Source organism: Betta splendens, chromosome 4 (assembly GCF_900634795.4).
Source record: "Betta splendens chromosome 4, fBetSpl5.4, whole genome shotgun sequence".
In the NCBI taxonomy this organism is placed as follows: Eukaryota; Metazoa; Chordata; class Actinopteri; order Anabantiformes; family Osphronemidae; genus Betta; species Betta splendens.
This window is the reverse complement of record NC_040884.2, coordinates 15,189,360-15,209,803: the sequence shown is the minus strand read 5'-3', so window position 1 is coordinate 15,209,803 and position 20,444 is coordinate 15,189,360. Positions and strand designations below refer to the sequence as shown.

The 20,444-nt window shown below is 45.1% G+C and overlaps 3 protein-coding genes across 13 annotated transcripts; all 3 read right to left on the bottom strand.

Moving 5' to 3' along the window:
* Window positions 1–603: 603 nt before the first annotated feature.
* Window positions 604–9,107, bottom strand: hnf4g (hepatocyte nuclear factor 4, gamma). 8 transcript variants are annotated; one of them, XM_055508439.1, is made up of 12 exons: window positions 6,531–6,671; window positions 6,084–6,170; window positions 5,768–5,933; window positions 5,583–5,677; window positions 5,045–5,151; window positions 4,820–4,969; window positions 4,651–4,738; window positions 4,388–4,546; window positions 4,117–4,166; window positions 3,851–4,037; window positions 2,926–3,045; window positions 604–2,853 (listed from the first exon to the last, which is right to left on the bottom strand). In XM_055508439.1, exons 3-12 carry the CDS (start codon window positions 5,926–5,928, stop codon window positions 2,732–2,734), a joined length of 1,239 nt encoding a protein of 412 aa, XP_055364414.1. In that variant the 5' UTR covers window positions 5,929–5,933; window positions 6,084–6,170; window positions 6,531–6,671; the 3' UTR covers window positions 604–2,731. The 8 variants fall into 8 exon arrangements, with proteins under 8 accessions (XP_055364414.1, XP_055364415.1, XP_029004972.1 ...); XM_055508440.1 differs by having other exon boundaries at window positions 5,768–5,929; XM_029149139.3 differs by lacking the exons at window positions 6,084–6,170; window positions 6,531–6,671 and adding an exon at window positions 8,869–9,107.
* A 231-nt stretch (window positions 9,108–9,338) lies between these two features.
* LOC114854809 (probable G-protein coupled receptor 141) lies at window positions 9,339–11,426 on the bottom strand. The gene is made up of 2 exons (XM_029149521.3): window positions 11,235–11,426; window positions 9,339–10,855 (listed from the first exon to the last, which is right to left on the bottom strand). The coding sequence occupies exons 1-2, from the start codon at window positions 11,298–11,300 to the stop codon at window positions 9,950–9,952; spliced, it is 972 nt and encodes a 323-aa protein (XP_029005354.1). The 5' UTR covers window positions 11,301–11,426; the 3' UTR covers window positions 9,339–9,949.
* Window positions 11,427–11,943: 517 nt separating this feature from the next.
* On the bottom strand, window positions 11,944–20,231 carry pign (phosphatidylinositol glycan anchor biosynthesis, class N). 4 transcript variants are annotated; one of them, XM_029146717.3, is made up of 29 exons: window positions 19,928–20,231; window positions 19,586–19,839; window positions 19,319–19,440; window positions 19,094–19,192; window positions 18,874–18,980; window positions 18,563–18,687; window positions 18,325–18,455; window positions 18,104–18,223; window positions 17,950–17,990; window positions 17,769–17,828; window positions 17,501–17,593; window positions 17,350–17,405; window positions 17,113–17,191; window positions 16,664–16,846; window positions 16,426–16,565; window positions 16,058–16,157; window positions 15,863–15,955; window positions 15,132–15,223; window positions 14,790–14,895; window positions 14,598–14,706; window positions 14,419–14,521; window positions 14,189–14,300; window positions 13,949–14,035; window positions 13,811–13,866; window positions 13,623–13,698; window positions 13,391–13,464; window positions 13,062–13,104; window positions 12,923–12,975; window positions 11,944–12,831 (listed from the first exon to the last, which is right to left on the bottom strand). In XM_029146717.3, exons 2-29 carry the CDS (start codon window positions 19,801–19,803, stop codon window positions 12,708–12,710), a joined length of 2,802 nt encoding a protein of 933 aa, XP_029002550.1. In that variant the 5' UTR covers window positions 19,804–19,839; window positions 19,928–20,231; the 3' UTR covers window positions 11,944–12,707. The 4 variants fall into 4 exon arrangements, with proteins under 4 accessions (XP_029002550.1, XP_029002551.1, XP_029002552.1 ...); XM_029146718.3 differs by having other exon boundaries at window positions 14,198–14,300; window positions 19,928–20,227; XM_029146719.3 differs by having other exon boundaries at window positions 19,586–19,663; window positions 20,013–20,227.
* Between the last annotated feature and the right edge of the window lie 213 nt (window positions 20,232–20,444).

The following is a 20,444-nucleotide window of genomic DNA, read 5'->3' as shown; positions in this document are numbered from 1 at the left end:
TGGTGAGGAATGATAGTCTGCAATATCCTGCCCTAATCTGGGATCACTGACACATGCCATTCATTTCAGAACATACAAATATTCCCCTGCATCGTCTCTGGCAGGTTTTAATGCCTGGAAGCAGCAACGTAAAGCAAAATGCTGAAACACACTCATGTTATTATCATGGCGTGTTCTGTGTGTTAAACGCCCGATTCACATTCCGATATTTTAACAAAATATACATATGCATACAGTATGTGTTAACTTTACCTGAAAAGGTTGAAGATAAAATGACTGAAGCACACAGGGGGCCAACTTAAACGCTGCAGCTAAGTGAGTTATGCTCACGGCATTAGAATGTGATTAATGACTTTTTTAGGTACATTTAATTTTTACATTCATCGGTTATTTGGACTTAGAATGACAGAGGAAGGGCAAAAGACATTGATAACAGCTATTAAACGGCAATTTGTTAGTTGGAGACCACAGACTTGTACTGCCATCTAGTGGTCAAAAGGAGAAAAGGGAAGGATGAAGGGCTCGGTTATTTGACAGACTGTAACCTAAAAACGGCAAATAAACATCTCTTATCTCCTATTTATTTATTTAATAAATAAATATGTGCACCGGGAAGTTCATTGATTGCCTAAAAATACTGGCACCCTCGCAGGAAATATTGCTGGACATTTCATTATCTTTATCTTATCTTTACAAAATAGATATTGGTAAATATCAGCAAAGAAACTCAGCTATTTTGAAACAGGTTCAGATCTCAAACTCTCCTCGCGAGCAAAAGTGCAGCTAAACAGTAAAAAGCCTCATCGCTGTCCATCCGGTGCTCCTCCAGCCTCCTCCAACTCCTCAGCCCCGTGTTTCTCCCCCTCGTCGTCCTCCTTGGGTGAAGTGAGTGTCATAGCGGCGTGTAATGGCGTGCTGTCAGCGTGGGCCGCGGCGAGGTGTGGGGAGGAGAGCGGCGTGTCTCAGATGAGATATGTGACTGGCATGCTAACGCCGAGTTTTATCTGAGGGAAAGGAGAGGGAGACGGGGCCCCCACGTCTCCTCACTATGGGCCTTTGATTAAAGCGCCCTGGGTACACACGCTTCCAAAAAACACAGCACATACAGAGGAGTACACACATCACCTGAGCACATTTTAAATACACACACACGCACACTGTCCCGTTGGGTGGTGTTGTTTTGACCTAAGCTTGGTAGCTTGTCCATTACGGAGCCGATTGGAGGATTTGGCCATGTTGATTCTAGACAGCATCATCTCCTCTGCCATAAATAGCCTGAGTGTTTTCTCTGAGTCACACGATATACACAGAGAGCAGGAGCTCTGATTTACCGCACACACAAACCTCCGCGCGGCGGCCGCGTGTGTGCGGATGCGGACGACGCCGCGGGCTGAAAAGTGCGGCTCGGAGGCAGCTCGGTTCACCGCCTCACGTCGCGCCGCGGCCTCCGAGTTCGCCTGGAAGTGTGTGTCCTCCGACAGAAGCTAGTTTGGTTTTAGATGAGCAGCATCATCCGGCGGCGCCGTCCCAATTACTTGCCAGCAAAGCTTTAAATACAGACGGCGCATCGCCGAGCGGTGGAACTGCAGGAAACCATGATGACACCCATGAGGAAAGTAATGAACAAACCACACCGAGTATTACTACATGTGGGGAACCCGTACTGAAATGTATTTCTGTCAATTTGTCATGATCTGCCTGTCTAAGCTGTTTCCTTTGATGATCAAACAGCCTATAAAAGCAATTTATAGCACTTGTTTTTCTTTTAACAAAATATGTACTGATGTTATTGGGAGACAGCAACAGATGAATTGAAACATTTTGAACATTATTTCGAACAAAATAAAAAAATAAATGCGTGCTACTTGTTTCGTTTTGCGCACTGATGCATATACAGGATATGCAATCCAGTCAATTTACAGGTCTTGTAATTTTACTGTTGGCCGCAAGAGGGCGCGGACGCACCATACAACCGTGTTACAGGAGTGAATCTATTTCACTTAACTTACTTGTACACATATGGCGAAGATTCCTCAAAATTGTAATTTATACTGCTTATACATTAAGAAATGTACACTTTATTACCAGCGAAGTCAAAAATGTACAATTGATTTAGAAATAATTGAGAAAGATTACAACTCAGGAGTCTAATAATTTACTTGACTATTTACAGCAGTTATTTTTCTTATTTCTTCTTGTCTTTAACACAGTTTTATAAGCTAAAATTATACCTTTCTTGTGATCATATTAACTTTTGTCACATGCCCATTTATATTTCTTATCTCTTATCTCAGTAGTATTTAATACCATAATTTATAGCAGTATTAAATACAAACCACCAAATATACGTTACCTGCTTTATCAGCAAATAAAAGTATTTTTCTCTCTGAATAAGACAATGAGTTCTTGACCAGTCAAGATACAGTACTACATTACTTAGTCTAATATCCAGAGAAAAATGTGAGATGATGACCTTATATATATATAGATAGATATCTTTTAAATTAAAACAATTAGGTTCACTTAATTACATAACGATGAATTCGTTTTTATGAGCTCTGGTTACGTTTGTGCTTCACATGGCAGTTTTAACTATAGCTCTGTGACCAGTAACCAAGGAGAGGGCCACCACGTGCCCTGAACGGAGCTTGTGGTCTCACTCTTTTCAGCTGGGATGTTGAATCTACTGTAGTGCAAGAGAGCTTATCACGTGGGAGTTTGCAGGGAGAGGTCAGGGGTCCGTCTGCGAGGACAGCGGTGGGCTGGCCGGGGCACAGAGAGGCTGGGAGAAGTGCTTATACACATCTGGAGCGGGTCCCCGTGGGGGCGAGGGGATGGGGGTGTCAGGAGCGGCTGCGGGGACACAAGCGGAGACATCGCAGGTTGTTTTAGCCCACCGAAGAAGAACAGGCGCGTGCGTCCTACCTGTCTGCGGAGCGTGGAGCGCCGGCGTGGCGCTGATGACCAGCGTGTGTCCGGTCACGGGGTCGGTGGCCAGCTGCGCATGCGCCGGGTGGTGTCCGTGCGCCGGATCCGCCGTGAGTCCTGGACACATAGAGCAACAGCCCGACTCATCATCAACGTCCGCGCAACGCGCGAACAACGCGCGAACAACGCGCGAACAACGCGCGAACGACGCGCGAACGACGCGCGAACAACGCGCGAACAACGCGCGAACATCGCGCGAACAACGCGCGGGCTCTGGGGGGAAATCTCCCATTAAATCAGGTGGCATTTCGGAGCTCACGCGCGTCATGAAACGCTCCGAGACGCGGCGTCCGTCGCACCATGTGACATTTCCCCTAACGAGCTTCCTTTCAGCCGCGAGAATAAACCCCTGGTTTTGTACTTTTTGATTAAGTGAGCACGTTTTACAGATGTGTGCAGATTTGATGCCAAACAGACACACGCACTGACACGCGTGCACGCTTTCGACAGCCATTGTGTTACCGTTGGCCTCCATGACTTCACGCTTCACTGACCTAGTTTTAATAAAGACCTGAGGTGTTGCATTGTCAAGCAGCTGAGATATTTTTGAGCACGGCCGCTTATCAGTAGAGCTGTTCTTAGCCTGTACTGCAAAAAAATGAAAACGCTAGATGACTCATTACTTTATTTCAACACCACTTCTTAGTCTTGAGCTGTTTATCGCAGGGCAGCTTGGAACGTGCGCAGCGCTGTGTGACAACGCGCTACTTCGGGCCTCCTCCACTCGCTCAGATGCGCTCGCCGGAGGCGGCAGCTGCTGATATTCGGGTTCTGACTCTTTGGATGGCTCCACCCTTTTGTTCCGTCTGCGTTGCCGGGTCAATTAGACGCTCTGGCGTGAGTGGCATTTCCTGCGGCTCACCTCCCAGCAGCATCTCGTGCAGCAGGTTGTCTATCTTGGCCAGGCCGCAGAGCCTGATGAAGTGCAGCTGCTCGATCATCTGCCAGGTGATGCTCTGCAGGGTGGGCAGCAGGAGCAGCAGCTCCCCGAAGCGACCCCTGGAGTCGTACTGCCGGTCGTTGATGTAGTCCTCCAAGCTCATCTGAACCTGCCAGCGCCGGGTTGACATATCAGTATATCAGTGCAATAGCTAACGATCTGACTAACGCCTCCCGCGCTCGACCTACCTGCAGACGCAGGGCCTTGATCTTCGCAGGGTCACGCAGTGACTTTGCATCTGCAGACCGGGAGGCAAAGAATGGAGGAGGGGAGGTAGATTATGGGGTGGATGAGTGGAAGGGTACGAAGAAAAACAAATACCAGGGATGGAGATATGGGATGAGTGAACGATTATGGTCAAACTGGGGCGTTAATGAATAGGAGAGAGACGGAGGGAAGGGACTTAGATTATGCGTCTTCTATATTTTTAGCCGGGTCATTAAGTCAAGCAATACTTACTATTACCTGGATCAAAGAAGACAATAGCCTTGAGCGCCGCATACTCATTGTCGTCTATCTGAATATCTTGAAAGGGTTGAACCAGCTCATCCAGCACGCGGTTAGCGACCCTGCATATCTCTGGCTCCGGGCTGTTCCTGTGGATCACACAGTCGTTACCTGCAGGCACAGAGAGCGTTGGTCAGCGTGGAGTTCACGTCAGACGCGCACGCTAGCAAGGAAACAGGATCAATCAGCTCCTCATTCCAGTGCTCGCTTTGTACCTAGAAGCAGGAGGTCTTTGAACGGCATTGACCTTTTGGCGACCCCCAGCAGAAGGTGTTCGCCCGCATGGGCCCGGAGCAAGCTCACCTGCAGGCCGAGACACACGTGAGCGCGAAAGACGCCGGACCAGTCCCAGCAGGCGCTGGTTCTGCGCCGCAGTGCTGTTACCTGGTCGTCCAGCGGCAGCTCCCCGAAGGCAGGGATGTATTTGGCCCACTCCACCAGCACCAGCAGCTGCTGCCGCATGGAGTCGCACACGTCCCCGACGGTGGCGGACTTCTGCTCCGGTACGTCTGTTATTCCAGCCGAAGCGGTGACCTGGTGGAGAGCAAGGCTCGGTTACGCGTTCGCAAATGCGGCAAATACGAGGGCGTTCACGGGGCACAGAGTCACCTGCTGGGAGAAGGATTCCGCCTGGGCCAAAATGCTGATGGTGGGAAGGTCCTGGGAGTCGGGGATGCTTCTTCTGGAGCTTATCCGATCTCGCTCGTTCTGCACAGCTGCAACACAGGAGACAATGCGCCGTGTGTTACTGTGTGTGTGGACGTGAAGAGGAAAAGGAGCAGGATAATAATTTATCAGCCAATATTCAGGTCAATTCCCTGGTTTGTTGGTGGAGAGTTTCCTCAAACATCCCCAAAGCCTCACACCATAGTTAATATTTAGGAAAACCTCCGCACAGGCTGGCATCAGTAACTGGAGTCAAACGTTAACCAGTCGCAATCCAGCACATAATGTTTGAATAACACATGATTAGGTGTCATAAAGCCCCGTGTCAAGGTTACAGCCCCCATAAATACACAAACACACACCGAGTAATCGCCTATTTTATGGCGGCCATCTTGATCAGCTTTCAGCCTCTCTGGTGGCAGGTTTCGAGAAATAAATGGCCCACTGATCCGGGGTCAGCGAGAAAGCCTCCGGTGCGTACCTTCTTTTTTCATGCCAGCCCTGAAGCACTTGTGGAGTCTGCAGAAGCGACACTGATTCCTCTTATCTTTGTCCACGACGCACTGTCGGCTGAACCTGCAGATCACGAGCGCGATAGTGGCCGATCACAGGCGGTCCGTGACATGTGTGTAACATACAACGGCGTTAATATGCCGCGCGTCCCACCTGCAGGTGTAGACGTGGCTCTTCCGTATGGAGCGTCGGAAGAAGCCCTTGCAGCCGTCGCAGCTGGAGGCGCCGTAGTGTTTCCCCGTGGCCTTGTCGCCGCAGATGGCGCAGTTACTGTTGAACCCGTCTGGGCCCGGCAGGCTCGGCTCCGTGGGCATGCTGTCTGCAGCACACGGGTCGACATCAGGTGGACGGACATGCGTTCAGGTATAGCGTGGTTGCATGTACGTAAAGACAGTGTTATTGGAAAACAGGACACACAACACGCCTGTTATCAGTCATTGTGTTCTACTCGTCACAAGCATATTTTTACTTAATGTGTTGAACAGGCGAGAGACGAGGGCGAGCCGGGGGCTGGGTGCACGCGTAGCTGGTCAAGGCAGAGTTTCCTCCTCACTGGCTGTAGAGACGTGGATGCGTGGCACAGGATGTAAGAAGACGAGCCCCCCCCCCCACTCATGATTTGCATCCAGAGTCTCACATCCCTTCCTCAGCTGACTGTCTCCTTTTTTACAAACCAACTTCCTCTTAGAGTTGCGAAGCAGATGATGCAGATTAGCCCCGAAGGGACAAGTCAGACTGGGGACGCGGTTACGACAGTAACACACACACACACACAGACACACACAGACACACACACACACACGCACACACGCACACACACACACACACACACACACACGCACACACACACACACACACACACACACACACACACACACACACACACACACACACACACACACACACACACACTTACCTCCTCCTCCATAAAGCACCTCAGCATTCTCAAAGCCCAAAGTGCTGTATGAGGGATCCAGGCCTTCGCAGTAGTTGGCTACCTCCATATCTAACATAGATTTACTCTGAGGAGCAGGAGGATACTTCATTCCTGTTTCGGTCCGGTGTTCCTCTCTCTTCTTTTCTCCTCACACGCTTCTCTACCCAGTTTTTTTCCTCCTGCATCTAATTCTTACAGACATGACGAAGGAGATCCCTGGCAGAAAGGAGCTATGATCCCATCTCATTGGGCCGAGAACAAGGAGAAGGGAGGAGTTGTGCCTTATCACGCATTACTTATCTGTCCTACTCACTCGCACTTAATCACTGACATGGATCAACAGTGATGAAGGAGCCATTTCCCTTCTCCTGTGTCTTCTTTCCACTTTCTGTTAACTGGAAATGGATTTCATCACATTTTGGAGGACAACTTGCTCTCTTTGAGTGCAGCTGTGCAGCTTGGTCATGATCTGCTGCATGATGGGAGAGCTGCTTTAACAGGCAGTGTGTGTGTGTGTGTGTGTGTGTGTGTGTGTGTGTGTGTGTGTGTGTGTGTGTGTGTGTGTGTGTGTGTGTGTGTGTCTCCTCCCTAGGCCTCCTAATCTAATCAATAGTGCAATAATAGCATCACTGCCTCAGCAGATATAATCTATAAAGACACAAAGTGAAGTGGAAAACACTGATAGCTGCTGTTACCGCCGCCACAAACACAGTCTTTGGGTTCAATGCAACAGTTTGTTCATCAAACTGTTCACGATGCTTAAACTTAATGCTAATAGAGTCTAATATAACCATTCTAAATAAAAAGGCCCCTATGATCATATTGTAGGTGAGACTTTCGATATTTCCCAATGTGTTGAGTTAAAATGGACGCACTGTATCGCAATTCATGTTTTTGTTGTTTCACTTCTCTCCAACACAGACAGACAAAAGCAGCAACATGACCTTACATTACTGCCCTAGGGACAATACAGCAGCGCTCATCAACATAAATGACTAACTTTGTTGAGAAAGAGAAATGAGTTTGCTTAGTCACAGCGTGTCGGTTGCGAACAGTCATATCAGTGGAAAAAGAGGAAGCTGAAACACAAGCGCAGCGAGACGAGGGACGGAGCACACAGACACAGAGTGACAGAGAGATTACTTTTTAACCAGGCGGGGAGATCAGGCCGCCTGGATCCACAGCTCCTCAGACAGCATGCACTGTATTCAAGCTGAGGCTCAGTGCACATGGAAAAGCTCTAAAATGGACGTGTCTGAAAACTCAAACATTTATTATCTAGTGAAGAAGATGAAATGTTCCAAACGGCCTTTGTTGAGCTCAACAGCCGCACAAACACCTGCTGTAGAAAGGCCTTTATGATTTCTAGCAGTTAAACAGGGCATGAGTGGGTCCACCTAGCAACCGAAGGCTATTTGCACCCATAAAACCCAGCGCTTCGAGTCTTTCTCTGTGTGAACTGGCCATAAAATTGTGGAGAGGTGGATGATCAGCCTCCGCGCGGAGCTTCACTTCACTTCCTGATATCTGGCCAATAGTCAGAACAACGCAGTTCAGTAGCATTTTTAAAACTCCAAAGCCAAATAGCATTAAAAAACAACTTGGTACATTTTAAACCACAGCTGTGACGTGCAGTTGTTCAACAGATGTTCATTAACACGATTCGACAGAAGGCGGGTTTCCTCAAACTGCACCCAACTGCATTCTAGGAATACGTCTTCCCACTAATACCAGTGGTCAGCTTGGTCAGTGAATAACATTCCTAGTTGCATAGATTCTCACAGGCGTCACCACCAATATTATACATATGAACTGCTCATAATTGGGTGCGTATATAGATGAAAAAATTAGTACTAAGCAGCGATGGTGATTTCCTGCTCCGCAATCTGTCGCCGTCCAACACTGCCCTTGATACAGATAATACCGAACATGCACTCAGTTATCACATGATCTTTACAACACTGCGTGTGTGACACAGGCGTCTTATCTGTTTCCACAAAATGCTGCCAGAGTGCTACGTTCGCAAATAAGCTCGCAATCGTACACACACGGGCGAAAATATTAACCTGGCGAAGGTATTAGTATTGTGTGTGTGTGTGTGTGTGTGTGTGTGTGTGTGTGTGTGTGTGTGTGTGTGTGTGTGTGTGTGTGTGTGTGTGTGTGTGTGTGTGTGTGTGTGTGAGACCAGAAATACGTATGATTTAGCAGCAAACTACTTAGAGAGCCTCTCAGTGGACAGTCTATCTGCTCGTAACAAAGCCAGCGTTACAGTTTTCACTGTGAACGTGCGTTGTTTCACGGCGGAGCTCTGACTTACCCGTGTTTGCGTCTCTGTCTGGGATGTGCATTTATCCAGGTGCCCCTCCGTCGTCCGATGGCGAGCGAGCAGCCCCTCAGCACGACATTATCGCCTGAGTGAAACTAAACGACGAAGGTGTTCCACAACATTAAAAGGGAAGGTTGAGAAGCTAAGTGGCCTATAATTCATGGAGCGACACATTGGATGGCGCCACCATAGCCCTGTCATTAGATCGATTTACTAAACAAACTCAAACTAGGGTGGGGATGTTAAACAGTAACCCAGCGCCATAAAAACCAAAAGGAAAAGGATCACCCATGTGTGTGTGTGTGTGTGTGTGTGTGTGTGTGTGTGTGTGTGTGTGTGTGTGTGTGTGTGTGTGTGTGTGTGTGTGTGTGTGTGTGTCAGCCAGGCCTCCAACCCCACCTCCAAGGGCAGAGATCCCACAGATCTGAGGTAATGTTTTACAAAAAATGGTGAAAAAGTAACAATGTTTAGACATTTATTTCTATTCTCAACAATGAAGCAGCATATTCCAGCTATGTATGCACGCAGGGGAGGGACCATAGCAAACACAAATATACAGTACATACAGTGAATACATGAAAAATGATGAGTTTGATGATCTCATAATACATATAGTAAATCAAAGCCTGTACAGTATATACAAACAACAGTAAGTGACATTCAGTTTGACACTAATACTGTTGATATTGCATTGACCTTACTTTTATGTCATAGCATTTATGCCTGTACTTCCTGTTTCCTGCCTAAAAAAGTAATATGGAAAACATAAAAGTAAGTTATATCAGAAAGTACAATATGAAAAATAAATAAAAAAGAAAATGTGATAATAACTAACAAAATGTATTAAAGTAGCCAGAGTTTGTGCATTACTCATTACGTGTGTTGTTTGCATTCAACGAGCTGCAGCAGTACTTTTTAAAGCGCTGAAGAACAGCAAAGTAAGGCGTTTTTCCTAGAGACGCTCATTTGCTTTGTCTTCCTGATCCAAGTATAGTTGTCCCCGAACAGCAAGCCTGAGATAAACAGGACCTGGACGCATGAGAACCTTCACAGATGTGAACTGCATCTGCGGTCAAGCCTCTCTCAGGAAGCAGCTGTAGCAGGTTCTCCTCCCCAAGAACGTGAGCATGTCCAAACAGTTGAATGTAGTCAGCGTGAGGAACACCTCGTTGATGTTCTCCAGCTCGGAATCATTGCTGTGTTCTATGTAGTAAAAGCGGAACATGTGGTAGGGGATGAAGCAGACGGTCATGATGAGGGCAAAGCCCAGGCTCTTCAGCTGAACCCCGAAGTCCTGCTGGGAGGTGCAGCCCTGATGATGCGTCTTGTATAAGACCCTCAGCACGTTGGCCTGGAGACCTGTCAGCACCGCTGTCACCACGACGATTACGATGCTTATGATGTAATTGATGGTCTGGTAATCTTGTATTGTCTTGCCGAAGGTGAAGCAGGTGTTGTTGTCACTCGTGGCGTTGTTCTTGCGGTAGTAAAACGTGGTGACACACGGGACGGCGACGAGCACCGTCAGCCACACCACGGTGCAGAAGACGAGCGCGTGGACCCGGTGGAAGGCGTCGGCCTTCTCGCGCTTGTGGTAGAACACTATGAGGCGCATGATGAGGATGATGACGTAAAAGAGGAAAGACATGTACATGTGGATGTGGATCATGGCGCTGACCGTGCTGCACCACCATTCGCCCAGGTCCCAGGAGCCGCCCACGTAGTAGTAAATCCTGAAGGGGACGGTGAAGAGGAAGATGAAGTGGGTGAAGATGAGGTTGAGCACGGCGATGGAGGTGATGGACGTGGAGCTGGACTTCATGATGTGCGTCATCAGGCTCAGGCTGACGGTGCCGGAGAGCAGAACCACGCAGTAGATGGCGGTGAGAACAGCGTTGTACTTGGAGTTGGAGTTCATTCTGTTGTCCGTTGTAGCTTGTTCTGATGTGTACGCGATTGTGGTGTGTGCAGAATCCATCTTAATGGAGGATGAGAAGGGACACGTCAGATGAGGAACACAAGGCAAAGAGAGTCATATTAGCAAACAGATGCTTCAAAATAAAAGTGATGCGTGCTGTACAGAAGGATTAAGAAATGACAGAAGTCAAATCAATACAAATCCACATACTAAACATGCTGCTCATTTTTAAAGGCATATTGTGGATCAAGGCAACAACCAGCACACACGACTTTTGTATGATCTCCAAATGTTTGCTGTTCACCAGGTAACATGAAAATGAAGTTACAGCTTTCATTATTTGTTTGCATCGAGGGATCGTAAGCAGACGACAGCTGCGATGGGTGCTGATGAATGAATGAAGGCATTCTTACAGTTCAGAACGCGTACATGTACGTACCTTCAGGCCAAAGTACCGTCTGCCGTCTGAGTGAGTGCTGCTGTGGAACGATGTCTTCCTCTGCATCAATTCACTTCATACTCATGAGATGGCTTTGAGCCGGGCAGGGTGGAAATGCTCAGCGCAGTAACCGAATAGCAATGATCAAGTGCAACGTGTACCAAGTTTCTGTTGGAGTCAAAGTTGTGCAATTTCAGTGTTGTCAGAAACCTTTGTCCAGTTTTGCATATGAAGAGAGAGAAAGAGAGAGAGAGAGAGAGAGAGAGAGAGAGTGTGTGTGTGTGCGTGCTTTGTCAGAAACAGGAGGTTCGTGCATATGCATGTCAGCATAACCACAGCCCTGGCTGCTTCCTCCTTCTGGCCACCTTGCTAAATATGGCTCTCATCTGGTGGGGTTCAGAGCACAATTTCATGCAAACTCTACAAAAGCCACTGTTCACTGCTAATGAGCAGAAGATTTGTTTCAGTTGCAAGTTGCAGGGAGAATAAAGCAGCACTGATACATACCATGAAATCATATAGGTGAAAAAGGCAGTATAAGGTAGTAAATTGGGTAATAAACATTTTAAGTCAAAGTACTGTAGGTGTTAATTCACACAAAGAGGTGAGAAAGGATGTAGTGATGTAGCTTTTTTTGTTGACAGACAACATAACATTCATAACATTCGTCATTGAACGCTTTGTTAAACACTGCAATTTCAGCCGGAGGCCAGGTAAAGGTTTTTTTATTATTATCATGTTCAGAAAAAACACTTTCCTACATTTCCCAGAAAACTCCCCAGGATCACAAGGCATGTATCACAGAAGGATCAGCACCAAGCAGCACCATAGTTTGGCATTTCATTGATCAGAGACTTGTGTCAAAATACAATACAAAAAGGAAAAACAGAGCCAGGCCACAACACACAAATCATCTTTAAGAAATTAAAAACACTCATCAAGTTTATCGATTAGGGAATAAAATCATTTGTTCTATGAATTCACTTTCAAGTAAGAAGTTATTAAAGTAACTGAAGTAACAGTGGAGCAGTGGAGCTTCCTGTCCTTCCTTTTTCCTGGTAGTCAAACATTAACTTTAGGTTGTGGTTTATTAATACACATGGGAGGGAATTTCCAAAAAAGTAGCAGCAAGCCCTAAAGCAAAATCCCAAATACTTTATTTAAAAAAAATGTAAAAAATGAATAAATACTATTTACTCTTAGCCTTTGCTATAACCAGTAGGTTTGCTTGTGTACATTGCATCGATGAGTCATTCTTTTAGCACTAGGTCGTGGTTTTATTGTTGTGGTGGGCAGGGGTCAGTACATGCACCTCTATCCCCCAAGCTGCCGCGTTCGCTGCCTGTTCCTCTGATATGTCGTGACCAGCGGTTCTCTGGTTTTCGTGCCTGACCTCTGTTGCTCTCATCACAACCTGCAGGGAGTATTAATGCTGTGGCTGATTGGTGCACACGGCATCGCAAACACGTTTACTTAGGGAAAGTGCATCTTTGATGTCCGCCACAGATTAAGTCTTCGTGAGGTGAGAATGCGGGTCACCACACTTAGCAACATCAAGAAGATGGTCATTGACATCACTATCACATAGTGGCTAATGCTGCAGGGAGACAAAGACAAAGATGTTACTTACAAGCATGCATGAGTCAAGTTATTAACGTAGGAGTTGTGTAATTTCTCAGTTCACTAACCTTGTTCCAATGTCTAACCAGCTGCCCTGATCCTGCACCAGGAAGAAAAAGTGCTGAGGAGAGAAGGAGCTTGAGTTAAACATTTCAAGGAAAAGGTAAGACAAATAAAACAATGTGTGTAATGTGGAAAACATCTTACCAGAGCCATCAGGTCTGAAATGACCAGGACAATGAGAAACAAACTAGAAGAGAGGATTAACAGAGAGTATTGGAGCTTTATGAGCAAGTCATATTAAAACGCCAACAACAAATATTTACTCTGTGCACAGACTGGACTGCAGATTGACGCCCAATTCACACAGTCTAGTGACATATTCCAGTCTTAAAAGTAAATGATTGGAACCCATTTAAACCTATCGTGTTTCACCGGCTTGGGTCAGAGGTGAAATCACTGAGCTGACACCACGAGCAGATGCAATGGACATGCAGCAGCGCAGCTTATTATCAGGGCTGCAGGGAGGGAATTACCTTCGTGACGAGAGCTGGGTCACAACTTGGATGGTCTCAAATGTGCACATCACTATTACAAATGGAATTATCACCTGGAAAGTACAATTAAAAGAAAGCAGTAGGATTACATACATGTATTTGTGGAGGCGCTGGTAACTAGAGTATAGATTGTCTTGCAAGTGTGTCTGAATGAAAGCTGAAAGTAAAAGAAGCTGAAAAGACACACAGCAAATACCAATGTGAACTGTACCTTCCACATCATGAGTCCTCCCATGATGAAGGGGTTGAAGACGGTCAGGAAACAGTAAATGGATGCTGGGTCAAAACTAAGGGAAAGGGGACATAAGGACCTTCAAACAAACCGTGTCCTCTCACCTACATTCACAACTTCCTGCCGCGCACTAGCCAAGCTCACACTTCCTCTGCAGATGTACATACCTGTTAATGGACGCTATATTCCCTGTGCCAAAGAAAGCTGTTATTATAAAAAAAACCTGAAGAAAATACTTAGTCAAGGGCCTGTTGACAATTGGAAAAGTGTTTTAGATGATGATACACGTGCTTCAGCAAGGATACGAAAAAGTAGGATCGCCTTATGTCGTCCAGCTTCAGTTGTCGGAGCTTGGTGATGTCGACGTGTGCAGAGAAATCGAATGTTGAGAGCTAAAGATAAAAACACACACATGTTCACACACTATCGTGTGATTAAGCATTTCCTAGTTGTTTGACTGAGCAAATGAACCAAAGTCAGATCAAAAGCAGGGTTAAGGTTAGGGCATCTGATGTGTTGCACTGCCACATGTGAAACTTGCTTACTGGTTTTACCTCCTGCCTGCTAGCTGCACTCTGAGCATGTAGCGCTTCCTGTTCTATATTGATCCACGCAAACATCAACCAAGATAACACAGGTGGGAACAAAGCCTCCGACCTGAGCAAGAGAGATGACACACATTCAGAACTGACCACTTTGTAGTCGTGCTGTGATTATTCAGCGCTGCCCGTTTGAGCGCTGGTTCAGCGTTGTTTTGTGTGGCATCAGGCCTTACCCAGTACTGAGCAGCAGGTACGTGGCTGTGAAAGAGAGGAATAAACTGAGAAGTCGATGGAAGAGACGCGTGGAGCTCATCAGTGGAACCAGCATTGACGATGCTGAGGGAGGAGAGCAGACAGGTGATCTGTAGAATACTGGGCAAAAACTAATAAACACGATAGGAGGTCCCATTACCTAACGTAGTCCAGCTGATGATCTGACAGAAAAGTGGCAGGCCCCGTTTCTGCTCCAGGCTGGAGTGCGTGAGGGACGGCACATACGCACACACGGCCACGTGGAGCATCTGTTGAGTTGGACGCGACGAAGGGAGGCTTTATTTTTAGGGCAGACAAACAGACAAAAGGACATGCACTGTACTGTAGTCACCTGGATGACAAACTGCTGTGTGCCGCTTGGATGCAGAGGGGTTTTGTGTCGCGATGAGCAGAAGTAACAGGCTGAGGTGAAGAGAGTGAGCAGACCTGCACAGGTACTGAGCAAGCAGACAAAATAGATAAGAGGCAGCTTCATCATCCACATGTATGTTAGGTTAACATCATGCCTCCTAAATATATAGGAGAATGTGTGGCCTGTTACTGGTAATGTTTAATATCATGTATGGTTAACTATAAGTACTTAATTGACACATGTATTTTGAGGTTTATGGTTTTAAGCACTGGTGGTAAATGCTACCAGTGCTAAATTTAAATAAGGGGAGTAAGCACTCACACCAGATGTGTGTTAGACTCTCTACCCACAACTGGCATCAGTGGGAAAGCAGCCAAGCACAGACAGCCCAGACACCAGCTCAGTGATCGGAACTGCAGACGGACACAGACGTTGCGTCAACTCAGAATTTACCATGTGTAACAGTCAAAAAAAAAAAAAAAAAAAAAAAAAACACAGCACATTCACACTAGTTTAATTCATTTATATGATTAATTGTCACTGCCCTATGACAATGTATTCAAAGTTTATTGTTTTTTATTATAATCGGGTGATCGCTCTTTTTATATCTTTACATACAGAACTACTCATTTTGGAAGAAGGTCAATATTTTCAACACTGAAGATGTTCATACATATTGAATTATATGTAATCATTAATCTAACAATAACAACTTCATGTTGTGTATGTAATTGTAAAGCTGGACATTTGAAGGCCTAAACATTTTCTTTTTATCATCTTTAGTTTATTTTATGGGAGTTGGCTGATCTACAGGTCATGTGTTCATGATGCCAGTAATATTCTAAATACTAAAACTACTTTGATTAGGAAAATTTGCTGCTGCATTTCCTCTCCCTTTATGGGAAACTCCACCTCCCATTTTACCTTCCTTGTTCCTGGACACAAATCTCTTGAAATTGTAGTGGAAACGAATTGTAGTGGAAAGGAAACGCAGTAAATAATATACAAATGTCATAACTTATCGTGATGTACCGTACTGATGTAATGGTTACCTTGCTCTTGGCAAAAAGTCCTGAGGGGAAGGGCCAGAGAGAGAGCACAGCCAGGCCCACAGTCAGCATGGCGCGGTGGAAAAAGCTGACCACCTGAGGGCAGCAAAGGCAAACTGTCGTCCACAGGACAGAGGCAGCTCAAACTGAAGGGCTACTTCAGTACTCTTCTGTACATTCTACCATAAAAACACTTACCAGCAGCTCAATTCCTAAGGCCACCAGAACAAAGTACGCCAAACATTTCCACAGCGGCAGAGAGGGAGCTGACCGAAGCAAATCTGTGAGCGTTCCAGACCTAAAATGGATTTTTAATGAGATTAATTGTTCCTTTTTTTAAAGACTGTCCTTTTATCTGCTATGAATGGAAACAACACCCCTTCAAAGGAGCTAATTAACACCTCTGCACCACAGAAGCATGAACAAGCGGGAACGTGACATGAATTAAGACCAGCAAAAAGCACGATTGTTGCTTTGTCTATTGATGTGTTCCGAAGTGCTACATCAACAGGCACAACACACGTTTCATTGGACTGTGACGTACAGTCAGACGCTTTCTGACTCACTCTTTAAGGACCGAGTACCACACAGGGACTGGCAACAGGCAGTAGATGTAGTAGGTCACAGGGCTGCTTTGGACTAGCAAGAACACGGCGATAACTGCTGTCAAGCACAGGCACACTTTCGCCAGGGTGGAGCTGGGATTCTGTGCAAGCACATCCACGAATACATTATGACAAATGCAGCTTAGCGAGACGTTCGGGTTCTAAACAAATGAGGAGATATTACAGAATATGCCCTAACCTGTTTGAGGAGACCAGGGTGTCTGTTGAGGCTGGTATGAGTCTTCAGTATGACTAAGATAACGTATGAGGTCCAGCCTACAAATCCCAGCACCACACTGCAGCCCAGGAAGAACCTGTCATAGGTGTGGTAGTACACCAGGCCGTCCAGGGAGTGAGATATTAGAGACTGGCACAGGGAGATCTGACAGGAGAAAGGAAGTGTTAAAAAGCAAAGTGGAAAGAATATTAATCAGTTAAGAATTACAATGAAAAACGTACAATGAAAAAAGGTATTTGACCATTTAGGACATTATTTATCATATCTGTGATAAATAGGGTCCATCCTTCCTTAATGTCTGTTAAAGACATTAAAAAAAGATGTCATTCATGGACAATGCTCCAACCTACTGTACACCGTTTCCATTACTTTATCATTACAGTGTGTAGATGGTTTTCTGGGATACTCACAGCTTCCTCATACTTCTCCTGTTCAATCAGTATTCGTGCCTTGTGGCTGAATTCTGCTTGTTTCGATTCCGTGAGCAGCCTGGGAGAACAAAGAAACAATGTCATGATGGAAGATGTGAGTAAAAATGTGACTACTGCACATCATACAGTATACACAAAGCATTACATTTGTCTAATATATTCTTATAAATATTATTAGTGCGATGGAGTTTTACTCACAAACTCATTTTTACTCACTGGTAGGGGGTGAACAGAAAGGACAAGGTTGTCTCCTTTTTCTGGGTCATTTTCATCTGGGAAAATAATTTATATAGTTCATCCACCCGACATTGCAAAGTTACATCATAACAGCTGCCATGGTGTAGGAAGTTAAGACATACTCCCTTACCTTGAACTGTTCCAAGACTTGAATAGCATTAGTGTACATGCTTTCTGCCTTGAACCGCTCACTGTTGTTAAGGTACAAAAGAGGTAACACTCCCTGAAGAGACACAAGTGCAAATGAAGCTTAACATGAACTCACTCAAGTACTGTGATATTTCTAATATAACTTTTAGGATGAACAGTAATTTTTGACCCACAGTAAAATGCACTTAATGAGTACAAATGATTAGTAAGATGAACATGTCTCCCTTGTAGTTTAATTATTAACTTACAACTGAGTTGACCGGAATGGGCACACCAATAAGTGAAGCCATGAGGGGAGCAATGTCGGCCTGAAGACAATAAAAGATGTTACATTACAGAATTATTACAAAAAAAATCACCTGTTAGTTTGCTCAACGTTCTTATTACTCATGGACAACCTCCCAATTCCAATGACAGGCCAGGTCTTACCTGACTGACATCAACCCTACGAAGGTGCTCCAGTTTCCAATCTAAAAGAAACACAGCAGGTTAAAAAAGACTGTAGGCTCAATAATTCACAATTTATAATGCTGTATATTTTTTATTCAAATGGACAGACAAGCAAAGTAAGAATGTTTAAGACCTTGTAGAAATCCATCACTGAATGGTTGTGGTCCAGTGACCCTCTTTGCACCATTAACTCCTGCTCCCCAAACTACTAAAGGGGTGAGTGTCTCTGAGGGATGGCCTGCACCGTGGGAACCTGACAAAGACACAGACATGAAAACATATATCACCTTCTAATATCTGCTAAATACCAGTAAATTTACAGGCAGAAACCACAAACACAGACATAAGTATTACCCCAGTTTGTCATGCCGTGATCGGAGGTGAACACGTAGGCTGTTTTACCATCATGACCAAAGAAATCTTCTATTATTGAAACCACTTCAGCTACACCCGAATCCACGAGACCAATATTATTCAAGTACTCCCTAGAGAAAATAAATAAAAGATAAAGGTTTAACAATTTACCATTTAAATGAACACCCAATGTCTATATATATCTTATGTTACACAACCAGAAGTCCTAATCTCTTACCGTGACATAGGTCTGTGAGCATGTCCGTTTGTGTCGATGCCAAGGAGATGCAGAAAGAAGATGTTCTTATCCTCAAACAAACTGGCTCTCAGACTTGAGTTAGCCTTTGCTGACTGAAAGAAGGTCTGACATGGAAAAGAAATAAACAGAGTTAGGTTTACGCAAGATAAATCTGATCTATTGTCCTGAGGGTAGTCAGTCAGGTAACTGGTGGTAAATGCTACCAGTGAAGTCAGGTAATTGCTGTATAGTGACTGGAATGATATTCATCATTACATTGAACATTATTGTTACTACTTCCACTGCCATACTTTGACTTGATTGAACACCCAGGTGTCCAGCTTGGAAGCATCAGTGGAGGCAAAGTCTTCCTCCTCTGGTGGGTAGGTGTGGGTGTGAACGTGGTCTCCTGTGGCACCTGGACAAACCACAGGACAAATCAAACTTTATTTATAATATTTTGATTTGAATTTTGTTTTAAAATAGCGCAATTAAAAATGTAATAGCAGATGTGTGTGTCTGCCTTTGTACCTTTAGCAAACATGGGAAGAATATCAGGACTACCCCAGCACCAGGTGTGTCTGCTCTCATTAAACACAGAGTCAAATTCTACTGGATTTTCCTTCCAGCCTGAACACGCACAGACAGAGAACTTCAATGTATTTGCAGTCACGATGAGTAGTCACCCAGGCTTACACACACAAAGGCAAATGAGGGATGTACTGGAATCATGAATATGCACTAGTGCAGACTTACCTTTAGCGACTGCACTAACATCCTCATAAAAGCCAGCGATCAGAGCCACATGACCAGGTCGAGACTCAGTGGGCACACGAGTGTGTGACACACCCCAGGTGCCCTTCTCCTCTATCACATGTCTGTTAATGGGAAACAGACACCAAACACACAAACACCACATATACTTTATACATTACATGCTGCTTCCAGTAAGTAATTAGTAGAGTATATACTGAAGCATTTGAAATGGAAGGTTATTACAGTAGTTTGTATTAATTTCCCAACCTCAAGTATGGTGTCCTGCTGATAGATGGGGTGAAGAGACTGTCTGCTCTGAGGCCATCAGCTACAAGTAGTACTAGTCTGGAGGCAGGAGGTTCCAGGGGTGTGGCGTGGGGTGTCATGCCATGGACCAGGGGAGAAGTGAAGTAGATGTCAAAGATAGAAAGGAAAAAGACCACGTGGACGGTCAATCCAACCAGAAAAAAGGTGATCACGTTCATTTTGACTAGCCACACAAGACTGAGCCGGCAGAGGACCTGGAGGAGTTGGTTGGAGTTTGAAATCCCTCATTACCAAATAATAACACTGATGTTAAATCCATTTGCAATTTGCGATAAATCTTACCTTTATGATTTATTATCAGAATCTGACAATAAAACCGGAGGGCACTGCCCCGCTGATGAATGAATGGGCGAGCAGGGTAACCTACCATGTCACGCATTCACCTGTTGGATACACGGTTGAAGATTCCATTTTATCGTTAGAGATGAGCAGAGATATGTTCCGTTTCCCCGACACATCGGGGCTTTGCAGAACAAATCTTATCTTTAATTACACGGCTTTACAAAACCAAATCCAACTCTAAATACTAAGAATAGCAAGCACCATGAGCATCCACTTCCTTGTTGTGGATGGATGTTTGACGTTTGTACCGTAGAATTGAATTGTGGGTATTGTAGTTAAAACAATTATCTTCGATACACTTCCTTCGTTATTATTTTATTTTATTTTATGCTTTATATAACATTTTTGAGCGTGTGTGCAGTTTGTGAAATGTTATTTTTTTAGAGGTTTACCTTATGGTTCCCTAGAATTTTTATTCTATGTGCTGTCAAATATCCCGATGCCCAGACACCCATTA